The following is a 19,843-nucleotide window of genomic DNA, read 5'->3' as shown; positions in this document are numbered from 1 at the left end:
AAAACACATTGATACATGGCGGGATTCGAACCCAGGACCTGCAGATTGCAAGTCAAGTGCTTGACCTCTGAACCACCGACGCTCTTATTAGTATTATTAGAACGCGAATAATATGCATTACCTTACAAAAGTAATAATTAGAGTTGGAAGATGTTCAAGTTATTTTAATTACTAAATTAAACATATAAAAAGTCAAGGATGTATGCATGTCTTTGTTCTATCTTTAACAGTATTGTTTGTTTTTGTAACAATATGTTTCTTTCAAACGAGAATGCCGTGCCGTCGGTTGTAAAGAATGTCGTTAGCAATTTAGCTGTTTGCTTAATGTTTAGTGGAAATAGATTCAAAAATGAAACGGAACAGTGAACAGGTAAAGGTGGCGCGGTGTGGGGGGAGGAGGGATCTTCGTTAAGGTTTAATTAAATCGTCCTCGGCGGCCTCTCGTGCTTTAATTCCACCGTTATTAACGCTGTTAAAAAGTAAGTAGCCAGAACATAGAAATACATAGAGCTTTTGATAAATTTTATTACTATTTCATTTTAATAAAAAGCCACATTAGAACCGAAAGTAAAATGTTTGTGTTTTATTATTCTCATGTCGAATTAAGTAAAATAAATACTATAACCAGAAATTGGTTTCAGTTATTCAATCAATTTTGTGTTTGAATGTTATGATATATTATAATATTTGTCTATCTTGTGAGAATTATATATGAGTACCCGCTTTGATTTTTGATGTTGATGTTGCGTTTTACAGCTATTTTTGGAAATTAAAGTAAATTAATATAATGACTACTCTATGCAGCTTTTAGCGGAAGACGATTGCAAGTGGCCGCGGCGTTTCCGCAGAGAAACATTCGCGATAAGGCGCTTACTGAGCCTTCGTAGCCTCGTCTTATTCTCACAAAACAGTTTGGATTTTAATATTACACTCAAGTGTTGTTCCCAAAGACGTCCCTCGCTAAGTACTAATTTGTCTAAACTTAAAACGCTTTAAACGTTTCTACATTTCTGTAGGGGTTTTCATTAATTTCCTTGATATCTTTTCGACGTCGCTAAGCTTATTGATGTTATTGTAATTATGTATTATACTACAATTAGTTTTTTTAAGTACACTTTATGACTAAAAATCTTAGTTTTAATGACATACCACTAGTATTGTTTTTGTTATATTCCTTGAAAATAAACATTCGTTCAATAAATTATATTTCGTCATCATGATCTCTTTGGACGCTATCCTTTTTATTTAGATTTAATTTTAACTGAATTTACTACTAGACAGGAATTGAACATAGCTGCAATGGTTTATCTTGAAGCTAAATTGTTTGTAATTAATACATCGGAAATCTACACATGGAATATTCGATACTCCAATATATGTGTATCCGGTGTATTCGAAATTTCTAATAGCTTAAAATGGCTGGATTTTGTAATTAAAGCTGTCTATATTAATAGTTAATATGTACAGATATTGATATTTAATATATTTATCTACTATATCAGTCTTAACGCCTTGGACACGTTATAAAGTAATATGAATGGATATACACCAAGCTTTTTAATAGGCTACGTCTTTTAAGTTACAATGTCTCAAATATTATAGGTACCTACTAACCTAACAGACACTCTAAGAGTCAGACCCTGATTCTGGCAGTGTGTAACGCAATAACTTTATTATTTATACGTTGACTAACTGTCGCCCGTCTGCGCGTATTTAAAAAATAAAACTTGCTTAGTAGCCTATGTGTTCTTTCAAACTATGTTCTACCTCTATGTCAAATTTCAGCTAGGTCCATGAAGCCATTTTGGAGATAATATCCATTCATCCCAACATTCGCATGTATAATATTAGCAAGTTTGTTTTATAACGATACATATTAGTGTCTGTCCGGACGTGATGTAATATAACAGCGCAGAGAGCAGGCCCTCGCAGCTCACCCTATTTGTAAACATGTTACATATACATAACATTATGTTTGACCCTTCAATGATCAATGATTCATATGCAGACGTCATAAGAGTCAGTACCTTTGCGTATTTTAACCAACTAAAATAGAAACTAGCAAGAAGGATAGGCGTGGGTTACCGCTGTCGAAACATCTAGGCTAATCTTTTTTTAACGGTAATGAAAAGCACGAAAATAATGAACGACGAGGACGATGATAATGCTTATGTAATTTGTTGTTTTCACCGCTAAACGGCGCTATTAAATAATCCAACATAATTGACAGGCTCGATCAAGACATTCAACACACATCTCAAATATGGACATATACATACACTCTACAAGGCGTATGTATTATATGTTATAATATCACATTTGGCGAACATGTTTGACAAAAAGTTTGATCGCTTACAGTTGTGGTCTACAATAAACCACAACAATTTTAGTTGAAATATTGGTAGGTGTTCAGTTCAGTGGATGCTAGATTTCTCAAGAAAAAAAAACTAGACAGTAAATTTAAACAGTTCGCTGTTTAATCTGTGAGCAAATCATTTTTTTCGATGGCAATTATTTATGACATGAAGTGTCAAACGTCAATAGAACTGTAATTCTGTCAATATTGCGTGGTTGGTTTGATGACTGATGTAATAGTGAATACTAGACAGCGGCATGTTGATACATAATGTTTAATACCGGATTAATCGTAATTAATATTTCAAGACATGTAAGAGGTAGAATCATGTCTAATATCGGATAAAAATACTTTGTATAAGTTTTCCCTGTTGAATTTGTGCCGTGAACTTAAGTGCAATGGGTTCGTGAATTCCTTTAATTAAACACGCAGTTTAGAAAATATATAAACATTACGATAACTATGGCAGGAGCCACACTACCCGAAAGAGTAGCTCAAATATATTATACTTATGGTTTGTTCTGTTCATCTTATCCTGTTACTGCGATAACAATCGCCATCTCCGTTGTTTTATTGTGTTGGTAGGTATCTTTTATTGTAGTTTAATAAAGATATATTGTCCTTGACTAGTCAGTTGTATATGCTATTCTGTTTACAGCTATCCATTACTGAATGTGCCTTTACCGGGGAACATACCCACTGTGATCAATATACCTTTACATGACAATACTGAAAACCCAACTAACTGCCACACTAAAAATTGTCACTATGCAGGTGAGAAAATATGATAATTCTAAATTGTAAATGTGATAAAATAATAAAGTTCATAGGCCCCAGAATGAGCATTGAGGGATTGTTTACTCAGAGAAATCTTCACTTTGGTTGTCTGCCAATACTTTTGAATACACAGTAAACAATAAATTCATAGCAGTGTTTTCTATTTGTTTTTCAACTTTATCTTTATCATGTTATTTCTTTGCTTTAATCCATAAGATTATTGTGCTAATTTGAAGGCTTTTTTTTAGATATTTTGGAGATTGGCCATATTCATAATGAGACGCAAAAACTACCATATATATGGGCCAAAGAGAAACCATTATTCTATGTACAACAAATTATACTAAAAATAGGCAAGTTAACATTATAATTATTACATAATGACTATATACAGTGATTATTTTGGTATTATAGTGAAATCTGGTGAACTTTTTCTTTCTCACCTTAAAAAACCTGAGTAATATAAAATAATATTTAGATTATATAAATAGTAAAAGCTGCAGAATGCTGTATTTTACCTTATCCAATTTTAGTACTTAGTACTGACTCTTATAAAAGGCTTAAACAATAATCATTTATTTGGGATTATTATCAGTTTGAGCTGTAATATGCAAACTTTAAACCATAGACAAATAACAGTTGAAATATATATTTGTTATACAATTGTTATGCAAAATTTCTTGAATGAAATATAAGCATTATTGATTTTAGGTGTCTCACCTTGGAATAGTAATTTAAGAATGTGGGATGCATTCAGAGGTCCACTGCAAGAGGTGTTTCGTTTATTAGAAACAATTCGCAATCACGAGGATGTTGAAACGTAAGTATTCATAATATCAAAAAGTAATAGATTATGTAGCTAGAGTTATTAAAACATGTTGAAGTTTTTAGATAAAATTTAAGTAACTGAAAATTTATAGTGCATGTAATATAGATTGTTTCTTTTGAGGTTATTTATAATTTTAAACTTATTAAAAATGGCAACATTCTTTTATAGTTTTTAATTAGTTTATAATGTGTCACAAAAAATTTAAAGTATTTATAATTAATTAATTTTGCAATTTAATTGTAAGGGCTTGTTGCGTAATTTAATAGTTTTTTTTAAATCTAGCACAGTTTATATTACTATAGTTGAACTTAATTGTAGATATTATAAAAGATATGAAACTAATGTTGCAGCTTAAGCGAGATATTTATAATAGATTTTTTTAATTCTAGATTTAAAATAACTATAGCTCAGTATTTTTTATCTGATTGGTTATTCATTTATTCCCGTCTCTGATGTCTAATTTTCTCTACTATCACAACAATGAAAGCGACAATTTTTTTTACTTGATTGCAATATTAGCTTCGCAAAAGCAATTTTTTTTTTGTTTTTGTATTTTTTTTATGTATGTAATTACGCCTGAGTAATCCTTTGCTGTGCTGTATAAATATAGCGAATGTTATTTAAAGTGTCCCTAAAGATAATTCTCAGTGTTAGTTCATGTATGTTGTTTAGTTAATCTATTAGCTATGTTTATTATGTGTTACCTTATTCCATTTATTTAACTAAAGATTGGTAGTGCTTCCTGCATGCATTTAACAGTTTTTATTTAACTATTGCTATTGCATTTGCCTTATATACGTCAGATATTTTTATTATTTTCATTATTCAATGTCTATAATGCACGATATTTGCCATAATTTTCCATACCTAAACTATTTAATCATATCAAACATTCTATACCTAGATTTTGGATTAATTATTTAAACTGTTTTATTACCGATATTGTAATTTTCAGCTTTTTAATATAATATTGTATACATGTGTTAATTTCACAGCAAAGGTTCTCTGTTACAACATTGCTATCAAATTGAGGGGATAAAACGACGCGAGAGCAAAGCGAGCATTGAACGAGTAATGCCTGAGTACAGTTGTTTGTTACTATCACCTGCGAACTTGTGGCAACAAAATCTACAAACTTTTTCCCTTGATGCTAATATAATCAACACCATTTATAATTATCAGGTATGTTTACAATTTTTTTATTCTCTTTTTGTCTAGATTGTATCCTATATTGTATTGGGGTCAGCTTTCCTAATTAGTCTGTTTCGCTTCGCACCATCCTTAAAATCATCTTAGACATGGCATTCACCCATATCTTTGAGCACTACACTATACACTATTCACCTTGTTGGGTCTGCCATTAAATAAACCATACCAATTTAGATTATTCTCCTGCATCTTGTCGGAGTTGTTTATAGTGAGCAACATAGAAAACTCGACTCTTTGACTTCATAGTCGTAGGTAGGTTTAATAAGTGCTACAAAAATGTATTCTCATTTGTATCTTGAACAACAAAAAACATGGTAATAATATCTGTATTTCGTATTGCACAAGGTCTTGACGCATGTGTTTTTGCAGCATAAACTTCACACCATTAGCATTATTAGTATTATGACGGTTTGCAGATGAAAGAAAAAAATACGTGTTCATGGTCAAATATTGTTATTTATTTATGAAATTATTTAAATTTATACATTAAGGAATGGTAAATAAAAGTAATGTTCTTGTCGTTTTTATTTTATATATTGTGATTTTAAATATGGTATAAAAGATAAACACAAATACAACATACAGTTTTATGAGTAATTTTTTTTATTCAAGATAAAAAAAAATCAATTACTTTCAATTAAGTTTCATTGTGTTATTCTTGAGAAGCAAACAGATATATTTATTTTTAAATACATGGTGATTAATTGTTCTTATGTCCAATAATGATTTTATGTTTGAAGTTTATTCATTTTATTCAACAGAGTCTGCAAAAAGGTAAAGCATCGATTGCGGAAATGGCTTTTGGTATGCAACTCCGTGATACCGGTGTTAAACGATATCCTTTGAGAACACGGCCACGTGTATTGCAGTACGCTGTTACAATATTCTATCAAGAAGCTAATGAAAGGTCAGTCTAATGATTGAAATTTTCCATACATTAATAAAGTACTAGGACTTTATATGTAACTAACAAGAGTGATGCACCAACCCGAAGTGAACCTCTAAAAGTCTCCACATTTTTAGATCCCGTACCATCACGACCAAGTCCTCAATTTGGAGCTTCATTGGGACTTTTCCGTGGACTAGTATATGATAACTAATTTTGAAATAATCATAATAATTTGTGGGGTCTATTTTTAATTATTTTTTGCATATTTTTCTCAAGTATAAGATAAGGATATTTGTATAACAATAATATATTTGACAAATCTATCAAAAAATAACAAATGGTGCCATGAAAAGTTATCATTTCGATAGAAGTAAATAGAAAAAAATTTAACGATATATATTATTTATTAAAGCATTCAAAGGTGATTGCAGACACAAACTTATTATAATTTTAAATAAAAACGCTCCCGCGAGGTTCCTTCTCCATCTACTGTACGGCGGCGGAATAAATAAGTCATGTTTATATTATACTGTTTTTATTCCAGGTTTATCAATTCGCTGATTCATAAACTCAAAGAATTATATCCATTGTATCAAGATTCAGCGCCGATAAGTGGCAATGAAGTAACAATAATATATTATCCTGGACAATTCAATTACCGAGAACCTATACCATTATTGATAACATTTTTCGGATTATTTCTTTATGTGTATTTCTCAGTGAGGAAAATAGAATTTATCAGATCAAAGTTTGGCTTGGCCGCTTGCGCTGTTGTAACTGTAGCCGGTAGCCTATCCATGTCTATAGGTATTTGCTTCTATTTTGGATTTTCATTGAGTCTACAAGGCAAAGAAATCTTCCCATATTTAGTGATTATCGTTGGCCTAGAGAATATTCTTGTTCTAACAAAAAGTGTGACGTCAACCGACTCGCGGCTGGATGTTAAAATTCGACTCGCACAAGGTCTCAGTAAAGAAGGCTGGTCGATCACTAAAAATTTACTCACAGAAATAACAATACTCACAGTCAGCTTCTTCACTTTCGTACCATTTATACAAGAGTTTTCTATATTTATGATTGTTAGTTTAATATCTGATTATTTCGTACAAATGGTGTTCTTCGCGACGATACTAGGTATAGATGTTCGACGAATGGAATATTTCCCGGACAGAAATAACAAATTACATTTAAAGGAATACTTTAATACTAATAACGCACTCAATTGGCGATTCAATGATAGTTATAAAGAAGAGAATATTACGCCGCAGAAGATGAGAAAGTCCAAATCTCATCCGAGGTTAAATGGATTAGCGCATAATACTCCGACCGATGTTGTTGCGAAACGTAATTCAAACGCGAGCGCACACGACAACAGAGTGCCAAAAAGAATACGTCTTGTTAACATGTGGGCTCGGACAAGATTCTTCCAACGCGCTTTCATGGTTTGGATGTTAGTTTGGATATCAATGATTGTATATAATTCTGGTATAGTAGATTATTTTATAACAACAGAAAAAGACAATGACAGTGCAAGACATGATTATGAAAGAAATAAAGCGAAACAGGCCGTTTATATGACATACAATGACAGTGAACGACAACCTTTGGTATTCTCTACTATCATAGACAAAGAAGAAGTTGGTAAAACCATAGATACAAATGATACGATCTTTTTGAAGCATTCACCACATTCTCGACCCTGGTCTAGGTAAGTTTGAACACTATTTTCGTTCTAATTTTCCGTATCTTAATAATAAAATATTACTCCATCTTTAGTAACGAAAAACCTCATATGTTCAGTTTGAACTGAACATTCGCACAGTAAAACTTATCTGTTGAGACTAAACTGACAACTGTAGAGTTTAACTGGCGATATAATCTGAAAGTGCGTAGGCACAAGAAACATTAGTTTTCTGTACAGTTCGACTGTTCAGTAAAAACTGAAAATGTGTAATTGGTTTAAAAATACATATGAAGAATAATAAATATTGTAAGTCAATAAAATACGTAAATTTTAAGCATTTGAAATTGAAAATAAAAGATGTTATCCTCTTTTTTTGGTTAACATAACCGTTAGCAAATTATTGTAGCATTGAAAAAGTAACACAGGTCCTAACCTTGACACTTGTATACAGTGAGAGAAAAAAATTGCACACGTGTGTTTCACGACAGTGTTATCTTGTATATTATCTAAAATACTTTGGATCATAACATAACAATTCACTCACTGATATTGTTGGCCACTTAGCGTTTATCAATTCGATGATTCAGTGTCGTCTGTAGGAAGTCTTTACTGATGATACATACGTTTTCATTTCATTCACAATGATGTACAAATTTGTAAATTATCGTTTAACTTATTCATAATTCAGTAGTTTGGATTCCGATTCACTTCCGTAGTTTTTATTAAAGTATCATTGCTTTTTTTTTTGTTCCAAAAATTAAGTGTTTTTTTGGTACTTATAAGTAGCTTAATCACAATTTAACTGAATGGATTATTGTGTTGTTATTTTACGAGAACAACTTGTTACGTATAAATTAGAAATAACAGATTAACATAAACATAAATGGTAGTAATTTTACAACTTTGGTACATAGTTTTAATGTCTTTGTTAATTACTTTTTTGTTAGAGATAAGACGGCAAGATACTGTCATTATATGAAATATATTTCCGGTGTTTTATTATCAACATATTTTTTACTTTAGTAAATAGTAATATTGTCACATATTCGTGATGTTGAGTTAATTACCTGTAGAATATATTAAGGATTAATATTTAATTAATTTAAAAACTATTTCCCTTAGTCTGACTTAATATCGTTAGCAAACCATTCTAATCGTATTTTTTTTTCAGGCTATCTCCATCGCATTGGTCAGCCATACTTTCGAATTACAATGAGACAGTGGCGGGAAGGTACGCGGTTATCCTGCCTCCAACACTGCTGAGCCATCGAGTGAGCCCCGAATTGGCAGCGGGGCTTCGCCATCCAGATGAGAAGGAGCCCCCGCCACTCCGATGGCAAGCTTTAGCCGCCGCGTTAGATCCTATCGATATATTACCAGGTACCAGTTATATCATACTAGCTTGCACACCCGACTCCGTTCACGCGGAATTAAAAAAAAACAATAACTACCCTGTGTGTTCAACATTTGTGCCAAATGTAATTAAAATCCGTTCCGCGGTTCCGGAGATACCTTCAAAGAAACATCCATCCATCCAAACATTTGCGTTTATAATATTAGTTTAGATTACTGTAGGTTTGTATTAAAAGAAACTGTTGTCTTTGTTTTGTCAAATATTATTGTCTTAAATTATTCAATCGAATAATCGCTGTCTCTGAGTGAAGATTTCTCAGATTCATTTAGTTCCTAATCATAAATATAGAAGAACCTTAATTATTATTAATTTTTTAAGTATTATTTTCAATTTTTCAAAGATTTCGAGCTAGCGGAAACTAAAAGTCAATCGCACCAATGGGGAAAGGCGACAGATTTGCCCATATATCCTACAACGCCTATGGAAATCTTACTCCTAGCGATACTGTGTACAATCAGCGTCGCTGTGATAGCTTACATGATGGTGGTGTTATACAGGTATATATTTTAATACATAACAACATAACTCACACCTGTCACCCAATAGGGTAGGCAGAGACCACGGACTTTTTTTTGGCATAGTTCTGACACCTCTCTCGCTTCTTCTACGTTCATACATGCAAATAATAGTTAATTATTATTCATTTGTAATTCAAAATTTCTCAATTAAGCTTTTTTTTACGTATAATTCTGTTACTTTAACAATCACTTTGTCTTTATATTAAGTAATTGCAAATAAATTTCTAGATGTGTATGTTCCCGGCATTACGCTGAATGGAGAGCTTCTTGGAACGAGGATGAGGAGTACAGGAAGATTATTGCTAAACAACCGGCTGTTCAGGTATAAAATCATATATTATGTCCTTTCAAATATAACTTAAAGAGATGTCACACGGCGTAATGGCACCGTGGCTGTGCATTTTTGGTATAGACTGTTGTCTAACAGTATTGAATACTAGCTGCAGCCCGCGACTCAGTCCGCGCGGAACAAAAAAACTTAATAAGTAGACGTGTGCTAAATTTCGTTGCGGAGTTAACTTCAAACAAACATTCATCCATTCAAACATTCGCATTTATAATATTAACTAATAATTAAGAGAAAAAAAAATATAATATTAATAAGAATTAGGCCTACAGCGTTAATTTTACATATTTTATCAGTTAGATATAGTAATGTCTCCACCGAAACAATGGAAAATCTGTTGAAATATTTTTTTTTTAGTTAATTACTTGTAACGTTTTTTTTAGTTGGTAATGGAAGCGGTTCCTCTAGTGGTTGCTGGGCACAGTCAAGAAGTGGAATGCTTGGTGACAGATGGTGATACCATCGTCAGCTCTTGTCTGCAAAGCAACATCAAGGTGTGGGACTCACATAATGGCGAAATCATCACTAACATCGACCGCAATGCGTACGTACCTTGAAACATGTTGCACAACAATCCTAGCTTAGTATAACATGGGTAGTATTGTTAAAATTAAAATGACTTGATAATTAGTACTTAGTAACTAGATAGTTGACATTTTTTTTAAATGAATGTACGCATTTTTTTTGTACCAACTTAACGGATTGATATGTCATTTACAGATTTTTCAAATTACAAAAGGAACTACATGAAAAGACAAATCCAAAAAAAATCACAACGAGTGATGCTTCTTACGATATTTTAGAAGGTATTTTTAATATCATTTTTATTACATTTAGTGGAACAACCACGCTGAACTATTATGCGTTTATTGACATTACATAATTCTTTGAATTCTTCTAAGATATGTGCAGGTTGCATCACGATTTTTACGTAAAAAATTCAACAATGGGACAAAAACATCAGTATACAGCGAGGATCGAACCCAGGGCCTGAAGATTACAAATACAGTATCAAACCACAGCGCTACTCATGCTTAGTTAATTAATCTTTATTAACTAGCTGTCGCCTTCGACTTTCCGCTCGGAAAAAAAACTTTAATTGTAGGCTATGTGTTCTTCTAGTCTATGTCTACATCTATGCCAAATGTCAGCCTTTCTGGAGATATCTTCTAATAAAAATCCATCCATGAATCCATTCGTATTTATAATATTATAGATAAATTATAAATTATATTTGTATTAAATTGTAATGATTAATTCCAGTTTCTACGAAGCCTGATAACATAGCGCCGAAAAATATTGATGTAAGTTTGATGTTAATAATGGCGCTCGCAATACCTGCTTCTCTTCACTGTCATGTTTGCTGTTAGTACATCAATATCTTGTCCATCGCTTTTAACACTTATAAACAATCGCGGATTATCCATAAAGCAGGACACAACGCACAATACTAAAACCCTTTATCCATTATACAAAAAGCCGCATGCGACTTCAATTATATATAGCTATCGCTTGTTTTATTACTAATAGCTACCACGACTGTCGTATGAAATAGCTGTCACACGCGGCTAATCGCTAGATGGAAAAAGGGTTTAAAAGACGCATGAATTTAGATTTGAAGAAAGGGGTGTTCTTTTTTGTAATTGAAAAGTCTGCGTTGGGTAATCCGCTACTATTTATAAAAATCAACTACTATGCATGTCATTAGGAATATTATAAACCATCGCTAATTGTTAATTTAACAAACAATTTTAGTTAATAGAAACCTATCCCTGTATATCTGTTATTTTCCATCTAAATATTTTTTTCCTATCATTTTTCCATAAAGCATCAAGGAATGCACACTTATATTATTTTCCTATTCCTATGTTTTTTCATCATCAAGAAATTTATTCTATCTAGCATTTTTTGTTACTATTTTTTATGTTTTGCTAAAACCAATAAATCTATTATATTTTGAAGATGACTAAATATCTGTATAAATATGCTTTAATGTAGTAATTCTTTGGTTTTCAGAATTTTCCTCGTCTTAAAGGAGGTTTAAGTAATCATCTAAGTGGACTACGATTCCGGGCTACGAGTGGAGAGTCGCCTACGCATATTTCACCTGCAGAGACAACTAAATATAACTTCGCTAAATGCTACAAGTAATGCAATATTCTTATAATAAAAATAATTTTAACACGTTATATTAAAAAAAATTGATAGGAAAATTCCATACAAAAATACGAGTGTTCCAATAATAGGCAACTAATCGCACTTTATTCTCACTCACTCTACTCAATCAAACAAATATGTTATTAAAAACATAAATTCCTTCAAGGTTGGACAAGTTAAAACATTGTAATTTGCTTTTCTTAATAATATTATAAATACACCAACATCTCAAGAAGCTCTCGCTGCACATTTGGATTAAGGGCCCAATACAAAAGGCAGTTATCCTAGAAACCGCGCGCATCGTGAGAAGGTTCCTGTCTCTGCAGCCCTGACCACTGGTTGTTTGAGTCATGGGATTCCGCATCCGGTGGTGTTCTCTTTTTAATATAATATGTTTTGTATATATATTTTTTTGGGTATGAAATGTACTATATTAATGATAAATAAATGTATATCGTATCCTCATTATAATTACGAATGTTTAGATGAATCGATGGATGTATGGATACTTGTTGGAAGGTATCTCCAATATGGATGCATCGATATCTCTGAAATTTGGCATAGATGCAGTACATAGTCTGGAAGAACACACAGACTACTAATTATTATTTTTTTTCAGAGATCTCTACCACAATCGTCGGAGGGAATATTGCGAGACGAAAGAAAACGTCAATACGAACAATTTAAGTGTGAACAAAAGTGACTTGAGTGTTACAGATAGTGAAGTGAATGAAATAAACAATGAAAATATTTTTGTTTTCAATTCAAGTGCTGAAAGTGCAAATAATTTAAGGAACAGGCATGAAAATAAAATGAACAGACGAACTAGTAGTGATGGGGGTCCAATGCCCGAAGACGATTGTAAAAGCAAAGCGTTCAGTGAATCTCCGGTGTGGTGTATTGACTTTTGTAATGACCTCATTATATTAGGCTGTGCGGATGGACGGCTCGAGTTCTGGGAAGCCAGTTCTGGAAAATTAATGGTAAGAAGATTTTCATAATCCAGCTTGATACCTTTACGCGTTTTTGAGAAAAAGGGTCATGATAGACAGACAGATGGACAACAAAGTGATCCTTTAAGGGTTCTGTTTTTTCAACATCGGTATATTATTCCTTCATTTTCTTATAGAATTAGGTTTCTTATATATCAATTATATGTTAAAAAACAGAATACTTCTACATTAATCCAGTTATTTGTGCAATACAGTGAAAGAATTAAATTAGCTTCTCAATTTGGATTGAGTCATACAGTAAACTATCACCATAAAAGCTATATATTACAAGTTTATCAGATCGGTTAAGAGTGGCACAACTAGCATGGATATTTCTATCAGAAATTATGTAAAACCTATATATAGGCATAAAGAGATTTGACGGTTATTTGTTGAATTTAGTGTATATGGTGCGGGTCGGAGAGTAAGAGTGGATGGGGGGGCGTGACGCATGTGCGTGCGCTAAGTGGCGGTCGGCGGGTGTGCGCCGCCTCCCTTAGCGGTCATCTGACACTACTGCGACTTGATGCTTACAATGCAGCATCTGGTGCACACGTTGATTGGAGATTCAGTACCGCTTATAGAAGAAGTAAGTTTATATTTATGTGATAACTAGCTGTCACCCGCGACACCGTCCACGCGGAATTAAAAACTAAATGAGTAGGCTGTGTTCTTCCAGAGTATGTTCTACATCTGTGCCAAATTTCATCAAGTCCCGTTGAGCCAATTCGGAGATATCTTTAAACAAACATCCATCCACCCAAACATTCGCATTTCTATTATGTTATCATATGTATTCCAGCTCACAAACGCACCGGATCAGCAGATTCGATGCGCAGCACCCGTTGCACTGACTACGATGATGGCCGCCCACGCATGAGTTTCTCATACGAATCTGACTACAGTGATGGCGAAGGTATAGAGTTAATTAATACTTTTTAATTTGACAGTTATTATTGTTAAACATAGAGCCTAACGGATTACTTGACAATCAGGAGCAGCACAAATAGCAATACTTGTGCTGCCCCTGTTGTATTAATCGTTTAGGCTATGTGCTTACATGAATAGATAAATACGCGCGGAAAACATTACTCTTCAGAATTAGTCAGATAATAAGTTATTTCTTTTGAAAGTTATAACTAAGCATAAAGCTTATGATAGGTTATTTTTACTAGCGAAGATTGTTTTTTTGTTTAATAGAAGTGGTGTGTGTACGTATTGCACACTGCAGGCCGCATCAGCAGCCAGTTACCGAGATGCATTCTGAAGGCGGTCGCATACTGACCGGGGCACAAGATCATGTCGTAAAGGTGAGATAAAAACAAAAGTTTATAACTTCAACACTAAATGCATTAGCTTAGATGGATTGATGTTTGTTACTACTACTACGTATGTCTAGAACAGCTAAACGGATCTTGTTTTATGTAGAACAAGTCTAGAGGGCAGTTAGGGTACTAATTAAGTTTTTTTTGGATTCCAGGTGTTTGCTAGTTCTGAACTGAGTCTACTGTTCACGTTGCACGGCCACTGTGGACCTATAACAAGTTGTTTTATAGACCACGCCACGCCGACTATTGCCGGTAGTGGCTCACAAGACGGACTGTTATGCGTATGGGATTTACATACAGGTTAGTATTTATTATACCCAAAATAAGTTATCTTCAATTCAGTTTATATGGTCAACTTTATGGTGTATTTCACCAGTTTCCATTGTCGAAACATTCATTTGAAACTGGGTTGTTTTCCCACTAATGTCAAAAATAACTATTATTCGTAGTCAAATATTTATATTTATGTTATGTTATTAACTATTTACACATTTTACTGGCTGATTGATTTTTTATTGTCTATGGATTTATTTTGGAACATTTCAGTTTTATTATTTTAGTATTTTGGTGTTACGAACATGTCTGTTTTCAATAAGACTTTGATTACATCCTTATAAAGTTAAAATTGCTTTGATACGTTTGTGATAATTTCTAATTTCTATTATTCGACCATACATATGTGTGTTGATGTTAATCTTTATACTGTGTACATTGCGGGTTTTCTTAATTTACTAACTGTGTGTATTGTACGTAGGTGCGTGCTTGTACAGTATGCAGGCGCACGACGGCGCGGTGACGTCACTCGCGTACACCGCATCGTACGTGGTGTCAGCAGGCGCAGACGAACGTCTCTGTATATGGGATAGGTTTCAAGGTCACATGCTTAATTCCATACATATCGTAAGTTATGATTTTAATACTTTCTAGTTATATAAAATACGTGTTAATTGTGAAATGGAGAAAACTATTTTTAATATTACTTTATTCTATGGAGCGCATAGAAGAATTGCGCTTTTTATTTGATAAGTCTGTGTGTCAGAGCTCAAATTATACTGCCCTTCCCCTTTCCAATATTATCGTGAAGGAAGAGAATGATAATTAATTTCGCTGGGGAGGGGAATTATAGGAAAGAAAATGTCCTCTTTATGTATTTCCTCATTTTTAACTATCTGCTCATTCCTATGCGGTCACTTTAATATTGTAACAAAATTACCAGTCGCGGGCTTAGATACTTTCTGGTATAAAATTCTTGTTTTAAAATCAATGCACTATGTTGCCAGGGTCTGAATTACATGAGTCGCATGTTACCACTGACTCACACACTACTAGTGATGGGTGACCGCAGCGGACTCACTGTTTACGACCTAAGCAGCGGAGATGTTATCAGAAGGGTATTATTAGGTAAGATAAATTACTTTATATGGACAAATGAATTTTAAATTTGATTAAAAATATTTCAAATAAAAATGGTAATGCTGTAAAAATGTTTCGAAATCGAATATATGACTTACGGTTGATTTCTGAGCCCAATATCTCTGTATAAAATATACCGTTATTTGTTTGTAATGACAAAACAGAGATAACAATATGTTTTAATACGGCCTCAGAAACCCCTGGTTAGTGTACATATTTGATAATGGAGCACTTTATACAATATTTTTCTACACAACTTTATTTATTGTGAAATAGTTTACATTCCTATTAATATGTATATTTATTTTAAGGACAAAGCGATGGCTGCATATTTGTACGACAAATATTGCCGCTCAAGGACGCCATAGTGTGTGACTACGCGAACCAATTGCGAATAGTTCGCTTCCCTCTCGTCTCTAAGTTGTCTAACACGAAGAACGAATGATACAATTAAAGGTCAACGTTTATTAGAACTACCCGGCAACAAATCCACGCTTGCTTTATCTATAGTTTGCACAATCACCTATTGCGAGGTATTGACTTATTCAACACGAGATCGCCTTATTTATGTACCGGGAAATTGCTGTCAGTTGGGTCTAATGAGCGATAACCTTAAAAGGTAATTTTTAACTATTGATATTAAAATTTTAAATCTTTCTTAGCTAGAAGCTAAAAATTCCTGGTACTAAAAAGTGCTTTATTGAAATTTATGTACAAATAAACTTAAAGAATTCTATGAGTCTATAGATGTTCAAATTATCATATTTTATATATGAAACATGTAATATTATAACATCACAGTTATTTAATAACTAATTTCAAATTATCTAACGTGATGTCACAAGTTGTTTGTAAATTAAGAGAATATTTTTATAATGTATTCGCGTTTTGATATCTGTTCTCGATATCATTGGTATTTATTCTAGCAACGACTTGTTAGAAGTGTTTTTTATTGTTACCAATCTCATACATAAATCATTGAAAAAGTTGGTGAACGACAAACGCAGGTTTCAATACTATAGACAATTAAGATTATCTGGCCCAGTGAGAGGGCGCTGCTATCGCGGTTAGTGCTGTCAAAAAATATGTTAAACCTTCATGGCCATATGATGGCATTTAACAATAAAACATAACATGACATTTAGTACGAAACGAACCATGTGACAATTTTTGACATTTGATAGGGGCGCTAGTGTGCTATCGTAATTTATTTTTATGCCCACCGTGTCAGATTTCTTTGTTGGTCTATAAATACCTAAAATGTAGTGTAAATTAACTTTTCCAACATTTGGAATTTCCAAAGTCGTCCATTTTAATACTTGTGATCTTCCATAAAAGGCTTAAAAATCTTCCATTGATAATTTTTTATCCTGTAATGGAAATGATTAATTCCTGTAGGTCTATGTTAGCCCTGCAATCACCTAGCTTGTAGTAATCACTTAAACACACGGGTATACGGAAGCAGTTTTCTTTCAAACGCTTATAACGTTACCGAACGATCGTTAACGTCATCCAATTTGCTTAGACATTGTATGCAGTCGGTAAATTGCATATCAAATGACTTCTGTTAGATTTCAACACTTTGTATCGTTATAATAATTTTTAAAAACTGTCGAAAGTAAAACACGTCACTAAGGAAAGAATATATATGTAATTTATTGATTCTAAAATTGCCTAGGCAAATTACAAACAAACGGCATTCACGATCGGTCGGTGACATCATATTTTACATTACAATGTAATATCTACTTTTGCATCACAAGAGGAAAAGGTGTGCTTTACCAAATAGCAATTAAGTACGAAGAAGTTTGACAAATAACTCGCAAAAACTATTTATAACTAACTTATATATATTTCTCTTTTTTTTAAGTGTTTACATGAAATCAGGGATATAAAATCAAAATAAATGCTTATATTGAATTTTAAAAATGTACTTTTTAAGGCAGCTATGGCAAACATAAAACGCTCAACGCATTTATTATCAATTTCCGTATAAATTTTCATATTTAGAGATTAAAAAAGTTTAAAATATAAAAGCCTCAGTTTGAAAGGAATTATCGAAAATCAATCGACACCAGTTTAGGTTTTATATCCCTGAAAATTATGTGTCACCTAGGTTCGTGATAATATAAGATAAAGTGTTGTAATCTATCAAACTTATTTATTTTATTCGTAAAAAGTATTACGTGTGCTAACATACCTTGTTTTAAATATATATTCATAGATAAATACCCTATAGATACGTAATACGGAGCATAAAAATTAAGAAAAAAAAGTGTCCGGATTCCTTTTATGGGGGTTAATACCACAATGTTGCCATGTCACGTCAAACTTGTATGAAACACTCCATCTATAGTTTATTTATCTATGGTATCCCAGCTACATTTCTATAAATTTATACTCACTATGCCACTTATGTTTCATGTTCAATTAAAATTTATATAATTGTGAGTTTTCACTTTAGAATCAATTGTGTAAATGTATATTCATCTCTATCTTTTTATAGAGTGTGAGAAGAGTTATGTTTATACATGATTTTCGACAGTGTAAACCCACGTTTATATTTTGATTTGTAATTACATCAATGATTGTAATATTTTTGGTTCCTATACTGACTACAATTTATTTCGCTTAAAATGTAAAAACCCTGTATAAAATATGTTCAAATAAAAACGGCTAGTCTATGGCACGTACTTCATGAGGAGTCGGCACCTACTGGTTTCGAACTTCGGGAATCTTTATTTATGCCGTTTTTGTATTCAGCTAAAATTAATGTCTGCCGAAAAATAATTTATTTTAAATATTTATATCGTTAACATTTACTAAATGTACATTAAAAATTATATTTAAAGGGTTAAATTAATTTTCATAGTATGTTAACCTGTTGTTCTGAAAATATTTCATATTAAATATTTTATGTAAATTTTATATAACATATTAAAATTGGCAACCGGCGACCATTACATTACGACAAAGCGTTATTTTTTCGTTTAGTAATAAAAGTAGCTATTTATTTTAATAGTTATGTAACCAATTGTCCTTTTATGTATTTTTTCACACATCCATTCCTATAACCTTTCAGATTCCGATTTAACACCTTTGTAAATATTTACATACTTTTTAATAAATGTTTTGTTAAAAATTTGATTTTTATTGTTGTTCCAAATCGATGTCTTTATGATGTACAATTTATGGAATAATAAAAAAAACTTAATTCCCTATACTTATATTTATATCATTTATCCAAATTAAATTAAAACAAATAGAAATGTCAATTGTCATCTTAATGCAAAAAGTTATGGAGGGGGGGGGATAAATGAGACAATTAAATTTAATTCAAATATCAAAAAGAATATATTTCAAAACATCCGTAACACAATAAATGTAAACCGAATAGTCAACCCACATTTAACTTTAATAGACAATTATAAAAATTACATTTTCAATATAATATATATTTGAGGCTTATTGGACCCGAAAATAACTTATCACATACGATAGATAAAATATAGGAATGTACAGTGTGAATTTACGTATCTTTGACAAAGCGTTGAATTAACAAAAAATAAAGTCATAATTTTAAGGTCACGTCACTGTTTTCTTATAACATAATCTAATTAAAAAAGTAATTTTAACAGTAGTCGCTGGAAAAACGACTAAATAACATTTTCTTCGATAATTAATTGAAAGACGTCACAAACGAACAATTAAAGTTATTACAGTTTAAAAATTAAAATCCATTCCTACATGTCAAACATTGACTTATTATATTATGTTATGAAATGATTACATAGGAACAACCACAGACCATTAAATATAAATCTAAAGATATCGCAGCATATTAAAAAAATCATAAAAGCAATTAATTAAAACATTACTATGGCCTAATCACCCTTAACTTAGGGTAGGCTCCGAGCCCCTCGATGGGGAC

General features: G+C 32.3%; 1 protein-coding gene across 1 annotated transcript; it reads left to right on the top strand.

The window, feature by feature from the left end:
* Window positions 1-2,562: 2,562 nt before the first annotated feature.
* On the top strand, window positions 2,563-18,757 carry SCAP (SREBP cleavage activating protein). The gene is made up of 22 exons (XM_013323944.1): window positions 2,563-2,937; window positions 3,015-3,130; window positions 3,382-3,486; window positions 3,845-3,953; window positions 4,958-5,144; window positions 5,933-6,078; window positions 6,605-7,768; window positions 8,916-9,124; window positions 9,499-9,655; window positions 9,905-9,998; window positions 10,406-10,566; window positions 10,743-10,828; window positions 11,286-11,326; window positions 12,039-12,169; window positions 12,799-13,162; window positions 13,574-13,760; window positions 13,974-14,087; window positions 14,372-14,481; window positions 14,652-14,799; window positions 15,254-15,399; window positions 15,780-15,900; window positions 16,224-18,757. The coding sequence occupies exons 1-22, from the start codon at window positions 2,819-2,821 to the stop codon at window positions 16,355-16,357; spliced, it is 4,149 nt and encodes a 1,382-aa protein (XP_013179398.1). The 5' UTR covers window positions 2,563-2,818; the 3' UTR covers window positions 16,358-18,757.
* The last annotated feature ends 1,086 nt before the right edge of the window (window positions 18,758-19,843 follow it).

Source organism: Papilio xuthus, unplaced genomic scaffold (assembly GCF_000836235.2).
Source record: "Papilio xuthus unplaced genomic scaffold, Pxut_1.1 DF825017.1, whole genome shotgun sequence".
NCBI classification, from domain to species: domain Eukaryota; kingdom Metazoa; phylum Arthropoda; class Insecta; order Lepidoptera; family Papilionidae; genus Papilio; species Papilio xuthus.
The sequence above is the reverse complement of the archived record's forward strand: the minus strand, read 5'-3'. Positions and strand labels throughout refer to the sequence as shown.